The 21,206-nt window shown below is 41.6% G+C and overlaps 1 protein-coding gene across 1 annotated transcript in view; it reads right to left on the bottom strand.

The window, feature by feature from the left end:
* GALNT10 (polypeptide N-acetylgalactosaminyltransferase 10) overlaps window positions 1-21,206 on the bottom strand; it is a 2,012,282-nt gene that overhangs the window by 400,697 nt on the left and 1,590,379 nt on the right. Inside the window, exon 7 of the mRNA XM_044069486.1 lies at window positions 4,568-4,685. Coding sequence (XP_043925421.1) covers window positions 4,568-4,685 — 118 coding nt within the window. The remainder of the gene's footprint in view (window positions 1-4,567; window positions 4,686-21,206) is intronic.

Below are 21,206 nucleotides of genomic sequence, written 5' to 3' on the forward strand. Positions count from 1 at the left end.
TTTTATCAGATTGTTTTTAGTTGTAGTTTGAAGCTAATATGCTTTTGTTCATTTGTCTTGTGTCTTCTGGGAGTTTGTTCCAACTGGAAGGTATAGTTTAGATAGGGCTTTTTCAGAAGTGGCTAATTTGCAAGGGGTCGGGTTAACTGAGTGCTGTCTATATTTCTTAAGAATATTAATCTTTTGAGCTGTGCCAAACAGCATGACAGTAATTTTGCTGTCACTTACAACTTTATTATTTGGTAACCATTTCCAAAGTACTTCAAAATCAAACTGCAGCTTTATAGAGATTTCATGAGTTGATTGTTTATGCCTAGTGAACACTACATCATCACCATATATTATACAGTCAAATGTTTGGAGGTCCCAAGAGAGATTTTTAATAAATAATGAGAACAGAAGAGGTCCAAGAATGTATCCTTGTGGAACTCCACACAAAATGTTTCCGTTTACTGCAGAATTGTAAGTTCCATGTACAGTGTAAAAACAAATAAATAGGTAGTTGCAAAATCACTGTACAACCTCTGGAGAGAAGCCACAGTCTAAGTTTATTTAGTAATAGCTCATGACTGACTCTTCCAAAGGCTCTTTTGAGATCAAGAAATATTGCACCGGTCATCAGACCTTGATCCATATTAATATTTTATCCATGAGCATTTATACTGTATTAAAATCACTATATTTGGGACAGACATCATGTTGCTTTGCAGTCAGTATAACATACTTAGGAAGATGTTTTAGTGTCTGTTCATAAATGATTTTTCTAGTACTTTAGCTAGTGGGCAAATGTGAGCAATTATTGCTGAAGTCTGAGGGGTCTGTTGCTCCTTCTGTTTTAAGGGGAGGTATAACCAGTGCAAATGTAATACTCAAAAGCACAGTTTACATACTAAGGAGTTGAGTTAAATATAAATGTAAATGATTTATTGAGAAAAGGACTACCTACTCAGAGGATGTCTAGTGCAGAGACAGGAATTAGGGGTTGTAAATGTAGTGCATCTTTTCTAACAGTTTCTGATTTCTTTTCTTGGTAGGAGTTTTGAAGTAGGAGGAGGGCATTATATTAATTTCTGAAGAGTTGCATAAGGAATTATTGGTAGAGTATGACAGAAATGTGAATAACTTAAAGTTAGGGAATTGGATATGTTTCTAGTGATACCATTAATCATAGCTGCAGGGAATTTGACTATGGAGGATTGTTTGGGAAAGATGCATTAATTTCACATGGATTAGGTACAGTGCCAAAAGTGTTTGGGCCAATCAAGGTGCTTTAGCAACTGTTGCCATAGGAATTCAGCTTTGGCTGATTTGATACCTACTCTAGGTTGTTGTCTAAGCAGAAGAAGAAATGTACTGTGCTTAAAGTTATAAGAGGGATAATCTTTCTATTCTTTCCAGGCTAAGTCTCTGAGTCGTGTAAGATTGGTCCGCTCTTTGTATAGCTGAGTAAAGTCTTCCCCCGTGGCACTTCCCTCTCCCAAAGTCATCACCTCTTCATATCAAAAATAAGTTTAGCAACTAACTTTTAAGGCTTCTTTGCCCATTCGATCACCTACTTCCATATCAAACAGTCCAGTTGCAATGGACATACCCTTCCTTGAATTTCTCTGGCATGTAAATTGTTTTCTAAACATAAGCTCATGTTTCTTGCAACTGACACTTGCCCCTCAGTATGCAGGTGATGAAATAAACTAGTATCTAAACTCCTCAACAAGTTCAATAAGGAATTAAATGCCCTAAATACTAACTAGCCTCCATCACGGCCCTTTAAAATAACAGCATTACATATACTGGCCTGTAAACAATCAACCAGTTGCCATAATATTACCACTTTCCAAAATTCAGGAAAGATGTAGCCATAAACTAATGACCATTTATACTGCCAACCATAAAAACCTATCCAATATGTATCACAGCTTATGCTCCAGCCCCAGAAACTAAACAGCACTTTGGATATCATCATAAACAAAATTAAGGAGAACTAGATGGCTTATCCTTGTCCAATTAAATGTACATGACCCAGGGTCAAACCACACTCATACCTCACATTTTACTAGCCTTGGTATTAATCCTGATTTTTTCCAAGTTATTTTCTACCTACCTGTGTGACTACAACCACTAAGCACAATCTCCAAGTATAAATCTATAAACAATGGAAATCCTGCAAGGATCGACAGTAGGACCATTAATGCTCATCATTTTACAACAATATGTACTCTGCCATGTAAACATTACATCTTATCCAGTATGCAGGTGGCTCAGTCATTGCCTGTTTTCAGAAAAAAATAAATAAAAGGCATCAACATCCAATTCTATGTATCCATCACCAACATCTCAAAATGGCTCAATTTCTAAATGCTAAGACTTGAGGTATTCTGTTCTCAAATACATCATCAGGCCAGACAGGACTGATAATTTATATTTTCTGTCTCAGGTACAAGTACAAAATTAACGGCAGCACTAAATTTCTAGGGGCTATTAGAGACCACAGCTTGAAATTTTACCTTCATGTATGCAACATGGTCAATACAGATAAGCAGAAGTTAAGTCAGTTCTACAGAACAAGCTCTTTCTTAATTGACCAGGCCCATTTGACAAGTATGACTCCTTTAAGCTAGTTCTATTTTCACCATTTATCACAACACACAATTATTCAGACTCATGCAAACCTAGAATAAATCTGCAAAGTTCACTGTTCACCTTCCAAACCTGTAACATCAATGATTAGCCATTAAGGAAGTTAACTGACCAGAAATATTGAATCATTTTAGCTTTACCCAGGTGAAAATGCCTCATAAATACTCTCTATTCCCCAAATATATGTCCAGACATTTAGACTGTAATCCAAAAGTATATTTCTATATTTAGCCTTGGGTCACAGTCCCAAAAGCTGATCAAAACTCAAAAAATCACCAAGGTGGCTCATTTACAGCATACATTGTTAAACTCTGCAGTAACACCCTCTTAAAAATCAGAATGACTGTGAAATCATCTCACCACAAACAATTATTAAAGGTTCTATCTCTATTCCAAATGGAGCTGCAGCTGTAATGAAGGCTTTCGTGCCAATGACCACAGGAGAAAACTGCTCAGTGTTTATTAGCCAGCTATATGAATTCACTCCTCTCATTGCCCTCATATCCTCAACATTTTGTTTCATATTGCTCTCACATCTTGGTCCCATATAAACTCATTTCCCCCTGCATTACACTCCTCCTCAAAGTTGTCCTGGCAGTTTCACCCAAACCATATTACTCCTTGTCTGGTCTACCTTACTCCACCTTCCTTCTAACATACTATATATCCACCTTCATACAGTCTCTCTCTATACACTTTACTAGCACTTTAAAACTCCTCTCCTTTGTGTTTCTTTTCTCCGAGCCCCCCCCCCCCTCCATGTAATATGGTAAGAACATGCCATAAAGGCATTTTCTTTAAACTGCACAGAAGCTTTTTAAGCACCCTAGGCACTGTTATTGTGTCTAGCACTAGCGATTAAAAACAGACAGTGGTAGCTGACAAGGAACAGTGGCAGAAGGTAAAGTAGCTTTGAAAGCTGTTAGATACTTCACTCTGCCACATTTACAAAGAAAAGGTATAGCAGAACAATGTGTCCAACAGCATTTAAAGCTGTTTATTCTTCAGAGGGACATAATTTATGCCTGTTTGTCTGGCAGTGCTAAATGTTTTACCAGCTTTCAAAAGCTTTGAAAGGCATTAAAGCACTTTACCATACAACACCCTTTTTCCTGCAACTGCTAATAGAGAGAGATGATAGCACTTCATGCACTACAAATAATTATGATTATGTCTCACAGATTATGATCCTTACTATGAGTTCATGACATGAATGCCAAACTCACCACTCATGGTTTGTTCTTAATGTGTGTCCATGCCTTTATCATACAAGTTGGTATAAGTTGGTTATGTATTACTTAATATGTTTTTTACTCACCTTTCTTTTACCTAATGCATTTATACTTGACTGTGTTTTGTTAACTATGACTGCTCTAACACTGTAAAAAGCAGTAAGAATTTTTTTTCTTTTCCTTCACGATATTTGTAAATAGAATTATTTTACTAAATATTATGGTAACATCAAATGAGATGTCATATTACCTCACAGCACCTATTCTATGAGATGTAATGCCTACAGTTCTATTAACTTTAGTTTAGCTGGGAAATGGATTATGCTTATTGTATGTGCACCTTGCCTATGGCTCAGGTCACAGCTGAAAAGGGTATTTGACCAACACACTTTACCCATTTAACTTCAAAATAACGATCAATAAAGAAATTAAATCTCTAAATGAATCTCTCAGGGATCAACGGCTATGTGACCCTGTGCCAGTGCTAAAGAAAATGACATTTTCAGATGTGCTGCAAGATATGCCATTTACAATGACCTATGTTTCTTGAGTCTATAAATGCAAACATTTACAATGTGGGTATATTTGTATTTGATACCAAAGTAGTTAACACAAGTAACAAGTCACTCTTTGTCATATCACCAATTGTGCACTGAAAAGGCAAGGAGCGTGAATTATATACATAAAAAGAATTCAACCTTGAATGAAATTTCATACTGCTCTCCTCCCCAGATCTCCAGGCCTGTGTCATAGCCTCCAAGCTCCGAGAACCACCTTCTGTCTACTGCAAACAAACCTCCAGCCATGACTGGGGATCTGCAAAAGACAAGAAAACATGATTAAAAAATACTGAATATTTACAAGCAATGCCTTCACTGAAAGCAGTAGTCTTTCAAGATAATATTTCAACTCAGGTACCATTTTGCTAGAAAATGTTTTACCCTAGTAATCCAACCCCTACAGCAACAGCCATTGCACAGTTACATTCCCATTTCTTCACTTATAGTAGGTACCTCCTCAGTACTTTTACAGCTAGAAAAAATACAGCATTTACTCAATAACCCTTTGGCCTCCTGAGTTTATTTATACTACAGGATCCTTAATTCACAGCAAAGATTCCAGCACTCCCTGTGCTCCTTTCTACTCCCCAAACCACATCAGGTCCAATGGATTCTTATGACTATGAAACGGGTTAACAGCTTCAAGTTTCTGGAAGGGGTGGTAGAGGAGAAGGAAAGTTGGAATGAGGAGCTCAAAGCTAGAATCAGAGGGGCAGTGGCCAAATGGCATAGAATGCCAGGGGTAGTGTGTGACAGAAGAATGCCAATGATGCTGAAAGGTAAGTTGTACAAAACAGTGGCGCAACCAGTTCCACTGTATGGTACTGGAACCTGGGCAGTACAGGGAAAGCAACTGAAGAAGCTAGAGATGATGGAGATGAAGCACCTGAGGCATGTGGTAGGATGCACACTGTGGGACAGACAAACAAATGAGGACATCAAAGCAGAAGCCAAAGTAACTCCAACTGCAGAGAAGGTCAAAGCAAATAGATTACAGTGGTTCAGGCATATGTGCATTAAAGCAGAGAATCTGTGGGAGATGATTTGGGGCAGATAGTGAGAAGGCAAGAGGAACAAGGGTTTCCAGCAATGGGGTAGATGGATTGTGAGAGAGAAGACTTGCAACATTCAGGTATGACTATTGAAAAAAAGCTAGGAAAGTGGCATTGGATGAAGAGATATGCTGACAGTTGACACAATACCATAATCCCATGTAGAAAATGGAAAAAAGGGGATGATGATGATGATGATTAGAATCCTTAGATTCCTTCATCCCAATTACACACACAACCTATTCATTGCTCACACGGAAGCAAATGTCAGCAGGGGTCCACAGTAAATGGAGACTGAGACATGTTTGAGCTGTCAGTGTATGTGACCAAGGATGGAACCAAAGATGATACCACAATACAAGCAGAAAAAAACTAACGTCTGTCTCAGTAACTGATGTCATTCTGGGAGGATCTAATGTGCGTCAGCTAGGAAAGAGATGAATGACAGTCCTAACTGCTTTGCCAGGGATGGCCTACATCTCTTGCTATAAAACTTCCACATATTAGTGAAGATACTTTCTACCATTCTACTGCCAGACAGAGTTAGACCTTCCAACTTAACTCACATTCAGCCCTGTATCAGTTTGGTACTGTGTAATGTTAGAAGTCTGTTCAAACCTGCCCAATCTTGACTTGAAGCCTTCCTAACACATAAGCACATTCATGAGTATAGTTAATTAAACTGGATTCCAATGTAGTGAAACATTCCTTCTTTACCTGGGCTCAGTGCCTAGTGTTTGTTCAGACCCTCTGGGATGGAAGAGAGCATATCCAGTGGGAGCATTATCAGTATTCATCCAAAATACTCACTGCAAATCCAGGAAAATTAAGCCACTGAAACAAAACTTACAAAGCCAGATACGGACTAAAAATTGCCATCTCTTCCACAGACAACCAGAAAGCCTTTTTTATGTTAGGAATTTCAGAAGTAATATTACACAATGCCCAGAGGAGCATGCTAATTTACTCACATATAAATCAAGTTCCAAATTCTGCCCCCTCTCCTCTTCCTATTTCTCCCACTTACAACTCAATCTCTGCCTCGCTCCTTGCAATTACGTCTGCAGAGATTGTAAACATCCTCTCCAAAACCTAAAATACTAGCTGCATGGGTCTAGACAGCATACCAGGTTGTCTCCTACTCAGTATCAAACAGCCTCACAGATTCCCTCTCAAACTTGGTGTATCATAGCCTCGCTACTGGCTACGTGACTGAAACATGATGAATGGTCCTTTTGGTATTTCTACTTGAAGGTGGCCCAATTCACTGACCTCTGGAACTATAGACCAATTAATCTGATCAGTACAGTTTGTAATGGAAGAGAATGTACTGTTATGGAGATTATAAATAAAGATATTGGCAGACTAAAATACTTCAACCTAAACCATTTTGGGTTTGTGAATGGTAGGTCCTGTTTACTAAAATCTGGTTGACTGGTTCGAGAAGGTAACCAAAGCCATGGATAAAAAACAATCGTCACACACACTATATACCTGCATCTAACTAAAGCCTTTGATTCTATCCCACATGCTGGTACTGACAAGCTTACCCTTATCCCACTACATAACTAACTGGCTCACAAACAGAAACCACACATTCAGGGTCAGGGCCACACTTGCTTCTGAGACGTGTGTCACTAATAGTGTGACACAGAGCTCCATTTTAAGTCCACTTCTCTTCAGCATTCAGTTTGCTGATGTCCAATCTGATACACGGGGTCTCTGGCCAACAAGGTTTGCTGATGACTGCAAACCAGACAGTGCCATTAACTGTCCATTTGATACTCATATCCTGCAAGAGTGTCTAACTCACATTAACCTCTGAAGTCAAAGCCATGGACTTAAGCTAATTACAAAAAATGTAGTAACATATGTACTCTGTGAAACCCAGAGTACCCCTAAACCTATCATTTAAATGACACTCTCTTCAATGTTGACACCATTACTAGAGACCTTGGCATTTTCATGGACAATAAATTCTCCTTTGACTACCATATATGAACTACTGTTAGGAAATCCTTTTACCTATACCACTTAATTACTAAAGATACGTCTTTCACATCCAGTGAAATTGTTCCCCTCCACTCCTCCCTAATCAGGCCCACAATAAAATACAATGCCTCCTTTGGCAAGCACATACACAAAAATATTACACAAACAGAGGAACTACAACTCTTAACCAAAACGATCTTTGGCATGAGCGCCTTAGGTCATACAGACCATCTAAAAGCCCTATGACTATATTCTATCTTCTACAGACTTATGTGCAGTGACCTCTGCTTAACATACATGGCAATAATGGGCACGATCCCGTAAGATATCTTGCATATTAAAACAGTAATACCACCAATACATAGTCTGACGACCTGAATATACTTCCCAATATAAACAGAAATTGTTGGTGGGAACATCTCTCCCAAAAGATACCCAACCAATGGAATAATCTTCTATTCTATGTCCCATGTCAGCCTTAATGAATGGATGGGAATCTGTAAATTCACCTCTAAGCTTCTCTCTCTTGGACAGGGGAAGCAAGTAGTGGGAAATGCTGTACCATGATCCTAATGGTCTACTAGACCAACCACCTAGCAGAACTGTATGAACCTAAAGCTGAAAGGGAGTTGCCAAAACAGATTAAGAAAGGAAGGAAAGGGCTTTCAGGTTCATAGCATATAGAAATAAATGAAGGGCAGAAATGGCAAGACTGAACAAAGATGGGACAGTGATCATAAAAGACTAGGAAAAGGCATGGCAACGGAATGCATACTCTAGTCTTCAAAAAGAAAAGGAAGGGAAGGTACCATGCTAGGAGGGCAGCACGGCAGAATGAGAACAATTGGCATACTCTAGAGTAATTAGCAAAGAGGTTCACAGGAAACTGGCATCTCTTAGGGAAAATCAAGCACAAGGCTGCCTCACACAATCCTCTGAAATTTGGCCAGAATGACAGCAGACTCCTGATGGAGATCATTAGCACATTACCGGATAGTGCAAAAGTGCCTGAAGACAACTGCTGTGGCACCCTGATAGAAGAAAAAAAGTCTGAGAAAATAAAGGCCTGCTGATTATTATCCACAGTTGCAGAAAAGTGAGAGAGAATCCTAAGAGGAAGGCTGGTAGCATTTCTAGAGAGCAGCAAGCTCAAGGACAGCAAACAACAATTATGGCCAAGTGACCTTGGCAAGTTAGTACCAGTACACAAACTTCACCTGGACTTCAGCAAGCTTGCCTAATTCATCGCACAAAGAAGGATGACAGAGAAACTTGAGCAGTAGAGCAAAGACTAAAACTGAACAGCAGCATGGTTGAATGGCAAGACAAAGATGACAGTGGTGACAAACACAATTTTAGTAATTAGTGAAGTGACTAGTGAATTACCAATGGGGTTTGTCCTGGTCCATAAATCTTCAGTGCATTTCTCTCAATTATATATGTGAAAGAATACAGAAAAGGCTCATTCTCTCTCTGCTGCTGAAACATAAAGATGGGTACAACAGTAAAGGATGGGAAGAAGAGTCTAGCAAAAGAACTGGAAAGGAATGAATAAGTGGGCAGACAGGTGGAAGTTGAGGCTCAATGTAAACAAATGCAAAAGTTCTTATACACAAGTTGAATGTTCTGTGAAAATACCCCTTTTGTGCATGGATCACTTGGGTAGAATAGAAGGTTGTACACCAAAATTACTCCAAGTAGTAGTAGGAGCCTAAAAGGTATGAAACATGTTGCCATGAAACAATAATTGTCTAAAGGGAAAGTTACAGCTGGAGTGAAGGTCCAAATTATAGGAAAAAGTGAAGGAGTGAACTAAAAACCAGGTGGCAGAAGCACACATCTTCTCAGGGGAGACATCTGTCTGAATAAAGCAAGTAATGGAAGTGTTTACTGTCCTAATGGAATGCCCTCTACTCACAAAGGCCAAAAGGTACTGCCTGTCTAAAACAGATGGAAATGAACTTAAATATTCTTGTTTTATCACTGTCAGAAACAAGTGGCACTAATGATTAGCCAGTCTTTCTATGATTCTGAACCCTTCAGATTTAACATGTGACTGGCAGTGAAGAACCAGTGTGTGAAAAAATGTGCTCTTCTTTGTTGAACTTAAAAGAAAAAAGGTCCAGAATGTCAGTTATGATGATGGAGTAGGACTCTCAGGTAAACAAAATAAGAGAACCAGACTAAGAAAAGGACAGAGTGGGAAAAAAGGATATTTCACTGCCCAACGAGAGAGCCTCTTTCAATTGGCATTCTACCTGGTCCTAAATGAGGGTTTCTGGCACTTATTAGAATCTCCAAAACCTTTCCTGGAAAGTATAGTGGCTGGTTTAACACTGCAGAAAGAGTCAAGCTATCAGACTGAATTGGTCATCTTCTTGTACCACTGACGATTCCACCCCTTAGACTAGGATCATTTTGGGAACAACAATGTTTAAAAGACTTGAAACCAGGATCATATGGGCCACGAAATCTTGAAAAGATTATCTACCCTGCCCTTTTGCTGCTGCAATGACTGGTATGCGGGTACATTTTATGATGTCCACTTGCTGCTCCATTTGTTTGTGCACTGTCATGTTACACAGAATGGCACACACAACAATCTTGTTGCATACGTCTGGACTATATTACAGTACCCCCTCCCATAAACATCTAAACACTGAAGGGTTCTCTTCAGTAATCCAAATACATGCTACACTATGTTTCATGTTTCCATGTGGGCTGCATTATAGATAATTGTCTGCACAGTCTAGGGATTAAGTATTTGGGTCATTAACCAAGCACTAAGGCATAACGAGTATCATTTGCAACACACAACATATTTGTGGCCTGATATCTTCTTACATGGTACCAGTCTGTACAGCTTATCTGTTTACCATGAGTGTGCATCTACCAACTACGAGACCCTGTGGTAAGTCTCCATGCAGGAACTGATAATACAGGTTGTACACATGCCAAATGTGTGAAATATCTTAACTACATGGGTGGCATATGGCACACTAAAAGCAATGCTTTGGGCATTACAGACCACCTGGCATTTCAAGGAGTAGAATACCTTTCTGTTGATGGCCCTCTGGGACACATGGGGCCTTGACTGCAACCTGTGAGCATCTATGGTCCTCAAGATGTGAGAGAAATGGGCTATGTCATAAAACCCAATGGTCTAATTTCACCCTCTGCTGTACTGGGGAGCCAGACATGCTCTTCAATGTGTTGTAGGATTTACTGGTGAGGCCGATGCCATTAATATCCCTAAAATGTCCCCAGTAGGTAGCTGGAAAGTTCTTGTAGCTAAAATGGTTAAGGCAACATGAACCTTTTTATTCCACAGGAATAGACATAAGCATCTCACCCGCCACCAGAGTCCACTTGTGGGCAACACAGTTCAGTTTGGCCCTTATAAACAGTATTCCTGTCCCCTCAGAAGCAATCCACAACCCATATTTCTCTGAGATGGCAGTATGTCAGATGCTTTCTGCACCTCCTCTGGTGGCTTACACAAACACAGCATGCAAAATCATAGCTTCAGTGGCAGCTCCCAAACATGGTACTCTACTACAGCTGTTACTGTAGCTTACTTGGCTCCTATCATGAATAGCACTGTTCAAAATGGATATGTGCCACAGTGCAGTGAAGCCATTTTATACATTTCTGAATCACACTGACATTTTGGGTTCCTTCATTTGCAATAATTTATGCTGCTCACTTGCAACAGATTCCTCATTTCCATGTCACTATACACTCATCTGCATGCATTGCACAGTATGCCATTTTTGACTACTGCACAAACCGTGTGTGTGGCCGCTACACATACATTAATTTGTTCATTGCAATGTGCTGTTTATGACTTCCTGGCTATATATATTGAATGCTGAAGAAGGTCAGCCACATTTTCTGAAAGTTCATCTGGACAGATACAGCCCTGATGGATGGCAATGAAGGGAAGAGGGGGTATAGAACTTAGGTTTGGAAAGTACAGACAATATGCTTTTCAAAGAGGCACCTCCATCATTGTGTTTTATTTTGGGTGGTACAGGCTTTATAAACAACACATCTTAAGCAGAAATTTAAGTGCATCAACATATGTGTGCTTTTTAGAAGTGAGTACATAATCTATGTTACCATCACACATTTTATTAATTGATTCCTTGGAAGAGGAGGGTAATGCCTTAGAAGAGAACTGTGTGAGTAGACCAGTTTTTCTAACTCCACGTTTCTTCCATTCTTCAAGTGTGAAGGATTTTAAGTCAGCACAGATGGTGCAAACCTCTATGGAATACTCTTCTAAACACTTTACATACTTATCCTGTGGCAGAAATGTAACTCTGTCCCCATACTGAACAATAAACTGCTACAACACACATAACTACAACAAAAAATATGGCAAACTAAAAGGAGGAGGTGAGACCATCTACAAGTACTACAGTCAAAGGTCAAAACTCTGGCAGATTATTAAAACAAAAACTGCAAAGGACTGAGCTGGATGTTGTCTGAAATCGAGCTACTTACAGTTAAAAAAAAAAAAGTGGAACTCACTTGCCAAGAGAAGAGTAATATTCTGTTAGCCTAGGACTGTTGTTCAGTGTGACCTGACTAACATGCAACAAAGGAGAACACAAGTGGGAGTTCTTAGGTCCACAGGATTATGGATAATGTGAGGGGTCAAGGCAGTCTGGGAAAGTTTTAAGTGCCAGGCTGACTAAATCCTGCCACATTTCTAGTAGTGATGGAGATGAAACTCCTGATATTGGATTTATGCCACATCAACAAGTTATATCAACAGGAAATCTGCTTGTCCGACTTTCCAACTTAATTATTATGTTATTTTATACACACACACACACACACACATACATATATGAATCTACTTCATTTAATCACATTAACAGCATGTTGAAATTCATAACGTCGAGACAAAATTCTCGTAACCTCGGAAAAACTGCACAATAGAAAAAACAGAGAGTGTTGAACCACCTTTGGGATGTCAGGAAGCACTGTTATGAATGCAGATCATGCTGCATTCATACGCAGAGATTCTACAGTTAAACAGATAAAAAAACAGAAATGAGTATTAATGACGAAGGAAGCAAATGGAATGGAGTTTGTGGTACACTGAGGATCAGGACATTTGCCCCTTTCTCCACTGTAGTGTGATCTTGGAGTTGGTATATTTAATTAGAAGGGGGTGTGGGGGGGCACAGCTTTCCCCCTTGCAAAATCATTGTTAACGCTACATTTTTTTTGGCTGGGGGTTCTGACTTTTTAAGGGTAGAATCTCTAGTTGCAAATGCAGCGTGATCTGCATTCATAACAGTGTTTCTTGACATGCGCAAAAGGTGGTTCGATATCCTAAGTTTTGCTATTGTGCAGTTTTGTTTTTATGGTTTACGAGATTTCCTTCCTGTTGTTATGCAGTTCGACAGTTTCTGGTAATGCGATTAAATGAAGTAGATCCATATGTATGTGTGTGTATGTATATATTTCAGAAATGTCATTATGAGCCCTACCTCACTCTGACATTGTCATAAAGAAGATCAATAAAGAAAGAGTCATGGTGTCTTTTAAGCTAAATTAACGGGAAGATGGTTCCATAGTTTAGTTTCTTGTGAGCACCATTATATCAATTTTCATAAAAAGATTACTATTTCTTGTATTCAGGTTATGACCACCTAAAGCAATACCCACAACAGCATTCAATAAAGGGTTCATCGAACATTTACAGGCCCATATCACATTCCCCACCTTATTAACCTATAATTAATTGAGTGGAAACTAAACAATTTCAGTCTACGACTGTACAACAAACTGACACAGAAGGCCAAATACTTAATTTAATATTTCTGGACTATCTCCAACTTATTCACATCCTTTGAACCATAACTGCAAAAAACAGTTCCATTCTATAAGATGGCCCTTACCATATTCTTACACAGTGGGACAGGGATCTCACTTTCTTCTTGAAGTAATGGACCTAACTATCTATGTGAAATTGTTCAATCTCGCCGTTTGTTCTTATGCATGGGTTCAGAGCCGACCCTCGGCTCCGAGTCGGCCACATCGCAAGCTCTGCATCTAAGAGAAGCTCGAGGCACAGTCCCTATCCCATGATCCCCTGCTGTTATCCCTCAGATCTAGTTTGCCGTTGCAACAGGTCGCGTCGAGAGAAAGCTCGGGCCAGTAAAACCTTTGTTATTACTTCTAAAAACATTAATATCACCTTAATAGTTAGCTGTAAAAGTTTAGTAGAGATTAGATAGTGTGTGTGTGTTTATATATATATATATATCTTCCTTGATATTTAGTCTTAGTTGTAGGAGTGACTGCTCTTAGGCTTTAGGCCATTTATTTCTGTCAGGGCTCTGGCAGAATTTTTTCTTAGATTTATATATATTTGCTATATATTATATATATATATATATATATATACACTCAGGGTGTTTGCTGTCTTGTATTTACTCCTACAGTTTAGTGTGTTTTGTGGTGCTGTTTTTTCTATAATAGATACATTTATACTTTCTTAGTGCTTAGCTTTAAACATGTCAGAGAAAGCCAAATCAGATTTTAAGCGCTGTCAATGTGGTCAGAAAATGTCCACTATGGACAATCATACCTCCTGCGTCTACTGTCTTGGCCCTCTCCATCTTCAAGAGGATTGTTCCATCTGTCACTCCTTTAGTGGAAGGGTCATGATGGAGAGGCGCAGGAAGCTCATCGAGAGGGGCCTTCTAAAGCCCGAATTTCAAGAGACCTTAGATAAGGCGGACCAGGCATCGAAGTCTTTGATGGGGTCGAAGTCTTCAAAGGTATCGGAGCCCAAGTCTTTGGCTCGGAGTACCTTGGCTAAGATTCTGTCGCTGGCTCCACAGACCTTGGAACCAAGCATCGAACGGTTGTCTCGATTCGAGTCCCAGGTCTTGGAGCCAGTGTCAGAGGTACTTCCGTCTTCAATCCTTCGCTCAGTGACCTCTTCGGCCCCTTCGACCTGTTCTTCCAGGGCGATGTCGGACACTGATGTGGATCGAGTGGTGCAGAACTTATGGAGAACACGGCTCTATCCAGACATATTGCGGTTTCGTCCCAGTTGGTTTTGAAACTTGAAGCCCTCCCCGTCACATCTATAGATCCTCCTTCGAGACCCATTGAGTCATCGGAGCCAGGAGTCGAGGAGCTGATAATTGTGGATCCCCCGGAGCCGAAGCCATCCTCGGCACCACTAACCTTGACACCCTCGGAGCCCATCAAGGGGTCTCGGAGCCGACATTCTCTCCTGGGTTCCGGGGTGGAGAGTCGAACTGAGCTTTCGGTACCGACTCTCCCCCTCGGGGCCTCGGCGAAGATTAGTTTGGCTCAGTCTTCTGGGTCAGAGCCCATGGTTCTGGTGCCCGGGAAGCTACCGTGTTCTTCGGATCTGGTGGAGTCCTCGGCCCGGGGCTCCGGTGCCTTCGATGCCATGAGGAAGGTTTTGTCTGGTCAGACACTCACATCATCAGATACCTCTTCTCCTTCCCCAAAGGGACCGAGTTCTGTTTCTGCACCTTCGATCCCCACCAAGCGTAGAGACCCAATGCCTCAGCCAGCCCCAGAGGGTGTACCCTGTTCCTCGGAAGCTTCACCAGATGCCACCTCTGATGAAGTCCCGAGGAAGAAATTGTGCAAGAGGAGGCACATTGATTCCCCACAGGAATCATTGACATCGGACACCGACCTGGATGAGTCAGAGGGGTCCCCACGGTCCTCCCCCAAGGATGTCTCATTTGCGGACATCCTAGAAATTCTAAAACAGAGGGGTGGCTGGCAGACACTTGCCCCCACTGAGGATGAGTCGGTGTTGCTGAAGGCCTTTGGGGCTCAACCTTCCACTTCCTGGGTGACTCTGCCCTTCGACGAGTTAATGGATTTAATAGCTCAAAGGGCGTGGGAGGCTCCTGATACTGTAGAACCAGTCCCTCGGAGACCAAATAAATATATTACTGCCCCCCAAGATAAAGCTTACCTTACCAAGGGAGTCTCAGTCGATGCTATGGTGGTGGCGGCAGCTACCAAGAAGGAAATGTCCGAAGCATCTTCCTCTGTCCATCCTCCTAACAAGAATTCTAGGACTATGGACAGGTATGGGAAGCATGTTTTTAGCTCAGCGACTTTTGCCATGCGATTGCTGAACTACCTTACGCATTTTACATGCCTTCAGAGAGATCTCATTAAGGAGTTGGGAGAGACTCTCCAGGGTACCACAGATGCTGCTGTCTCAGACAAGGAGACAGCACAGCTCAACACCCTTACTTCGATAGTTAACTCGTCCATGAGTTTCATTTCATATGTGGCCGAGGGTTCGAGTAGGGCAGCAGCCTCAGCGATTGCTCTGGGGAGACAATCCTGGATGCGCCTGTGCTCCTTTGCGGAAGCCTTTAAGTCTTCCTTTGCTAATGCCCCCTTTGATGGCACCTCCTTGTTTGGGCCCAAAGTGAAGGAGACACTCACTAGGTGTGAGCAAGAAGGAAAGACCCTGTCTGCCGTAGGGGTCCATTTTTCTACTCTCTCTAGACCATACCCCAAAGGGCAAAGAGGCGGAAAATGTAGTTCCAGAAGACTCAGGGAGCTTTCCAGTCTGCACCTTGTGATACCCCTTCCAGAGGCAGAAGAGGGGGAAGAAATGGAAGATGCCACCCAGGCGGCAGAGGAGGTCCGCAAAACCAGGCTGAAAGGGATACCGTTCCCTGGGAAGCCTTTTCAGCAGTCCTGAGTGGAGGCCCGGCTGTCCTGCTCTGGAGGCAGTCGGGGGTCACTTGGCTTTATACCCGGAGGCCTGGCTAAATCTCACATCAGATTCCTGGGTAAAAAGCATAATAACCAGAGGATGCAATATCCCCTTTCTGAACAATCCACCCACCCAAAAAAGATTCCCAGATGTTCCACCCGCTCTGCGGGATCAGGCAGCCATAGAAATACAAAGGCTGTTAGAAAAAAAGAGTCATCCAGCCAGTCCCGGCGGACCAAATATGATCCGGAACTTACTCAAGGTTCTTTTTAGTTCCAAAGAAAACAGGGGACTGGAGGCCAACACTGGACCTCAGCAGACTCAACACCTGCGTGAAGAAGGAAAAATTCCGGATGGTCACGCTGCAATCGATTCTTCCGTTTCTTCAAATGAACGACTGGATGTGCTCTATAGATCTCAAGGATGCGTACTACCACATAAAAATGGCCAGGCCATCCAGAGATCACATGCGCTTCCGGCTGGGAGTCAGTCATTTTCAGTGTCGAGCTCTGCCCTTTGGCCTCACCTCAGCCCCCAGGGTGTTCACCAAGTGCATGGCAGTAGTGGCGTCTCACCTGAGACAAAGAGGATTCTGGGTGTTTCCATATCTGGATGACTGGCTCCTTACTGCCACCACCAAGCATCACCTAGTACAAGCCAGGGACTATACAATCAATCTCTGTTCCAGCTTAGGAATAACAGTGAACTTCGAAAAATCTACCTTGTTGCCCTCACAGCATATCTTATTCATAGGGGCGGAGTTAGATACCTCCGTAGCACTGATAAGACTTCCTCAGGCAAGAGTGTCAGTCCTGAGGGATCAGGTCTCTATTCTTCTTCAAAACAAAAAAGTTCCCGCATTACAGGTCTTGAAAGTATTGGGCATGATGGCAGCTACCCTTATTACGGTTCCCCTAGGGAGAATGCACATGAGAAACCTCCAGTGGCTCCTCTTTGCTCAGTGGTCATTCCAATGGTTACCGTTTTCACGCAGAGTCTTGATCATGGAAACTTGCAAGCGGGACCTCCGTTGGTGGATAAACAATCAGGAACTGACGATAGGGCGTCCGTTTGTCCTCCCTGCCCCCGTAGCCACAGTAACCACGGACGCTTCCCTGATAGGGTGGGGGGGACTTTTTCAGGGGAGAATAGTCCAAGGAGAGTGGTCGAAAATAGAGTACAATCTGCACATCAATGTCCTGGAGCTGAGAGCAGTGTTCCTGGCATTGCAAAACTTTCACGACTCCTTACCTCTGGGAACAGTGGCAATTCAGACGAACGATATGTCAGTAGTCTGGTACATAAACAAGCAGGGAGGAACCAGGTCTTACTCCTTATGCAGAGAGGGCCTGAGAATTTGGCAATGGGTTGTGTCCACCGGACACTTTCTAATAGCAACGCACATCCCGGGAACATCCAACGTCATAGCGGACAGGTTGAGGAGAGCCATCCTGTTGCCTCACGAGTGGTCCCTCAAGAATCAAGTTGCGGAGAAGTTCTTCCGCAGATGGGGCCAGCCTTGCTGCAATCTTTTTGCTTCCCCCTTGAATGCCAAATGCAGAAGCTACTTCAGCCTACTTCCCCCTCCAGGGGGTGCCCCCAGGGACGCACTGGTACACGATTGGTCCCAGGTCTCCTATAATCCTTCCCTCCTGTTCCATTGATTCCCAAATTTCTACAGAAAGCCAAAGGTCTGGGAAGGACGATCATTTTGATAGCACCATTTTGGCCTCAACAGATCTGGTTTCCCTTTCTTCAAGCTCACCAGATGGAGGAACCTTGGACTCTGGACCCAGTGCCAGACCTGCTGACCCACTCATCAAGTGTTCCTCACTCATCTCTTCAGTCCCTAAAACTGACAGCTTGGCTGCTCCACTTCCCAACTTAGCCAGGTCGGACCTTTTATCCCCAGCAGTGCAACAAATTTTAGTTTCTTCCCACAAAGCTTCCACAAGAAAACTGTATAGGAGCAAGTGGAAACGTTTTGCGTGTTGGGCCTCCAGACAAGGTATAGACCCTTTGGTGGCCCCTATTCACAAAAGTTTTGAATTTCTCTCCACACTCTTTCATCAAGAGGCCTCGACGTCCATGATAAGAGTTCAACTAGCTGCCATATCAAATTTTCATGTGGGTGAAGGAGGAGCTACAGTTATGTCCCACAGACTTTGTAGAGCATTTATGAAGGGTACCTTTCATCTCAGGCCACCCATACGAAACCCGGTATTTCCCTGGAACTTGAATTTAATGCTGTCTCAACTCATGTTGGAACCCTTCGAGCCAGCTTCGACGTGTCCACTTAAGTATCTATCCTGGAAAACCCTGTTTCTGGTGGCAATCACTTCAGCTCACAGAATCTCGGAGCTACAGGCATTGTCGATTAGACCCCCATATATAGTCTTTCACCCAGACAGGGTCACCTTTCGTACTAATCCATCCTTTCTGCCGAAAGTATATTCAGTGTTTCATATTAATCAATCCATTGAGCTTCCTACTTTTTTCAGGAACCATTCTAATAAATTGGAATACATGTTGCACAAATTGGACGTCCACAAACAGCTGAGATTTTATCTGGACAGAACCAAGGAATGTAGGAAATCAGATCAACTTTTTGTTTCCTATGTGGACAATAAGAAAGGACTGGCAGTAACAAAATGCACATTATCTAAGTGGCTGTCAGACTGTATACATTTTGTCTATTCATCCTCCAAGCAGTTTCTTCCGTTCAAACCTAAAGCTCATTCTACCAGGGCTGTTTCCACTTCTCTGGCCCATGCCGATCGTTTGCCTTTGGATACCATATGTGCGGCGGCTACTTGGGCCAAGCCTCATACGTGTATTACTCACTGCAAAGTGGACAGGACCTCCAGGGACAGGGCTTCCTTTGGTTACACAGTTCTCAGGAATGTTCTTCCGTGAGCCACCCAGGGTTGCGGTGCTAGGGACGCTACCCGTGCATAAGAACAAATGGCGAGATCGAACAATTTCACATAAAGAAGTTATGTTCTTACCATAATGTTCCATGTGAATTGTTCATCTCGCCTTTGTTCTTACATTCCCTCCCTCCGTCCCCCCTCCTCGTCCTGGAAGAACAAGTACAACTGGTGTCTGGTTACCTTCTTGGGGTTACTTGGCACTACCTGCTTCTTTTTAGGTGTGCTCATTACTGTATGCCTGTCTATATATAATTTGAGTATTACGATCTCGTGTGGATGGAAGCGTAGGCAAGGTGGTCAGTTACTTGGCACTACCTGCTTCTTTTTAGGTGTGCTCATTACTGTATGCCTGTCTATATATAATTTGAGTATTACGATCTCGTGTGGATGGAAGCGTAGGCAAGGTGGTCAGTTATGTTCTTGAAGTCTGGTTTCTTAGCAAACTAGATCTGAGGGATAGCAGCAAGGGATCATGGGATAGGGACTGTGCCTCGAGCTTCTCTTAGATGCAGAGCTTGCGATGTGGTAGACTCGGAGCCGAGGGTCTGCTCCGAACCCGTGTGTAAGAACAAAGGCGAGATGAACAATTCACATGGAACGTTATGGTAAGAACATAACTTCATTTTTTGATTAAATAATAACCTTTCCTGAGTACTGTATTAACATGAGTACAGGTGTCAAAGTTGTCATTAATCATAATGCCCAGATCTTTCAGCTCAGTACAATACCCAATAACTTCATGATTCAAAGCATAGTGATACTTATTATTTGAGAAAACCAGAAGCAACACATTTGTTATACACGAACCCAATTAGATGCTCATTTGGAGATATACATCTAAAAAATTATTTTTATTTTATTTTGCTTTTCTTTACTGGGTTTGTCAAAAACACCTTTAAAGTAGAGGCCCAGAGAGAAAAGATCCAATATACTACAAACATTTTTGAACAGACATTCAGTAATATACATTAATAGACATTAAAGTTTATCATATTATACATTATTTTACTAATGAGATTGCATACATACGGAATAAAGGCAAACTATCACAGCACAAAATATACTTATGCATTAGTATACTTATGCATTAGTAGATGTTGAGCACTGAGGATCTGAAGAGGTGTATTAGTGGGTTTGCAAAACAGATAATTACATGATTAGATGATTAGTGATTAGGAATTCAAAGAAGCTCAGGAAGGAAGAAACTAGGTAGGACAAAAAACTGTTAAAATTTTAGTTAAGAGGTGTATAAAGCAGGTTCACCGGCAATTATACTATATTTACATACACACACACACACACACACACACACACACACACACACACACACACGGCTATCATAAAGGCTATATAAGTTGTAAAGAGGTAGTAGGTGAGCAGTGTCACAAAACTATGTATATGGCTTGGAGATGCTAGCAAAACTACGCAGGTATTGCTGAATACAAGCTATGGGGCACTGAATTATGATGAAGAGAAATGGTTAGACAACACAGTAAGCTGATGTTTCAGTTCTAACCAGATGAATTCACTAAAAGCAATGGAGTGGTATGTTCTATTGCTACACTTTACTGCAAATTTCGCTATTTTATTATAACAGTGGTCAAGTTTGGACATTTGTGAGACTTTAAAGTTGGTGAAGATTGGGGCTGCACAGAGTAGAGATGGCACTAAGTAAGCAGAGACTGCATGTTTTATGTCAATGAGGTAGTTTTTTTTTCTCTATAATGTACAGTGTTTTTGATGAGTTTATTTTTTTAACCAGGTGTGATACAGGGGGGTCAAATTTAAATTGGTCCTCTATAATTACACCCAGTAATTTTGTGTGATTTACTTGTTCTAGCATGACTTTGTTGGCAGAGATGATAGTGTATACTGTTGTTTTGGTAGAGATGTGTTTGGGGTAAAGATCATTAATTTCACAATAAAAAACAACCAGATGAATAACAAAATACTGACAAGGATCATCCACTGGTAGCATGAACAAAGGAGACTAACAATGATAAAAACACAAATGGTTTTATTATTTAGCGCTTTCAGCCAAAGGA

This window comes from Protopterus annectens, chromosome 4.part0, assembly GCF_019279795.1.
Source record: "Protopterus annectens isolate FY-2018-M chromosome 4.part0, PAN1.0, whole genome shotgun sequence".
NCBI lineage: Eukaryota > Metazoa > Chordata > Ceratodontiformes > Protopteridae > Protopterus > Protopterus annectens.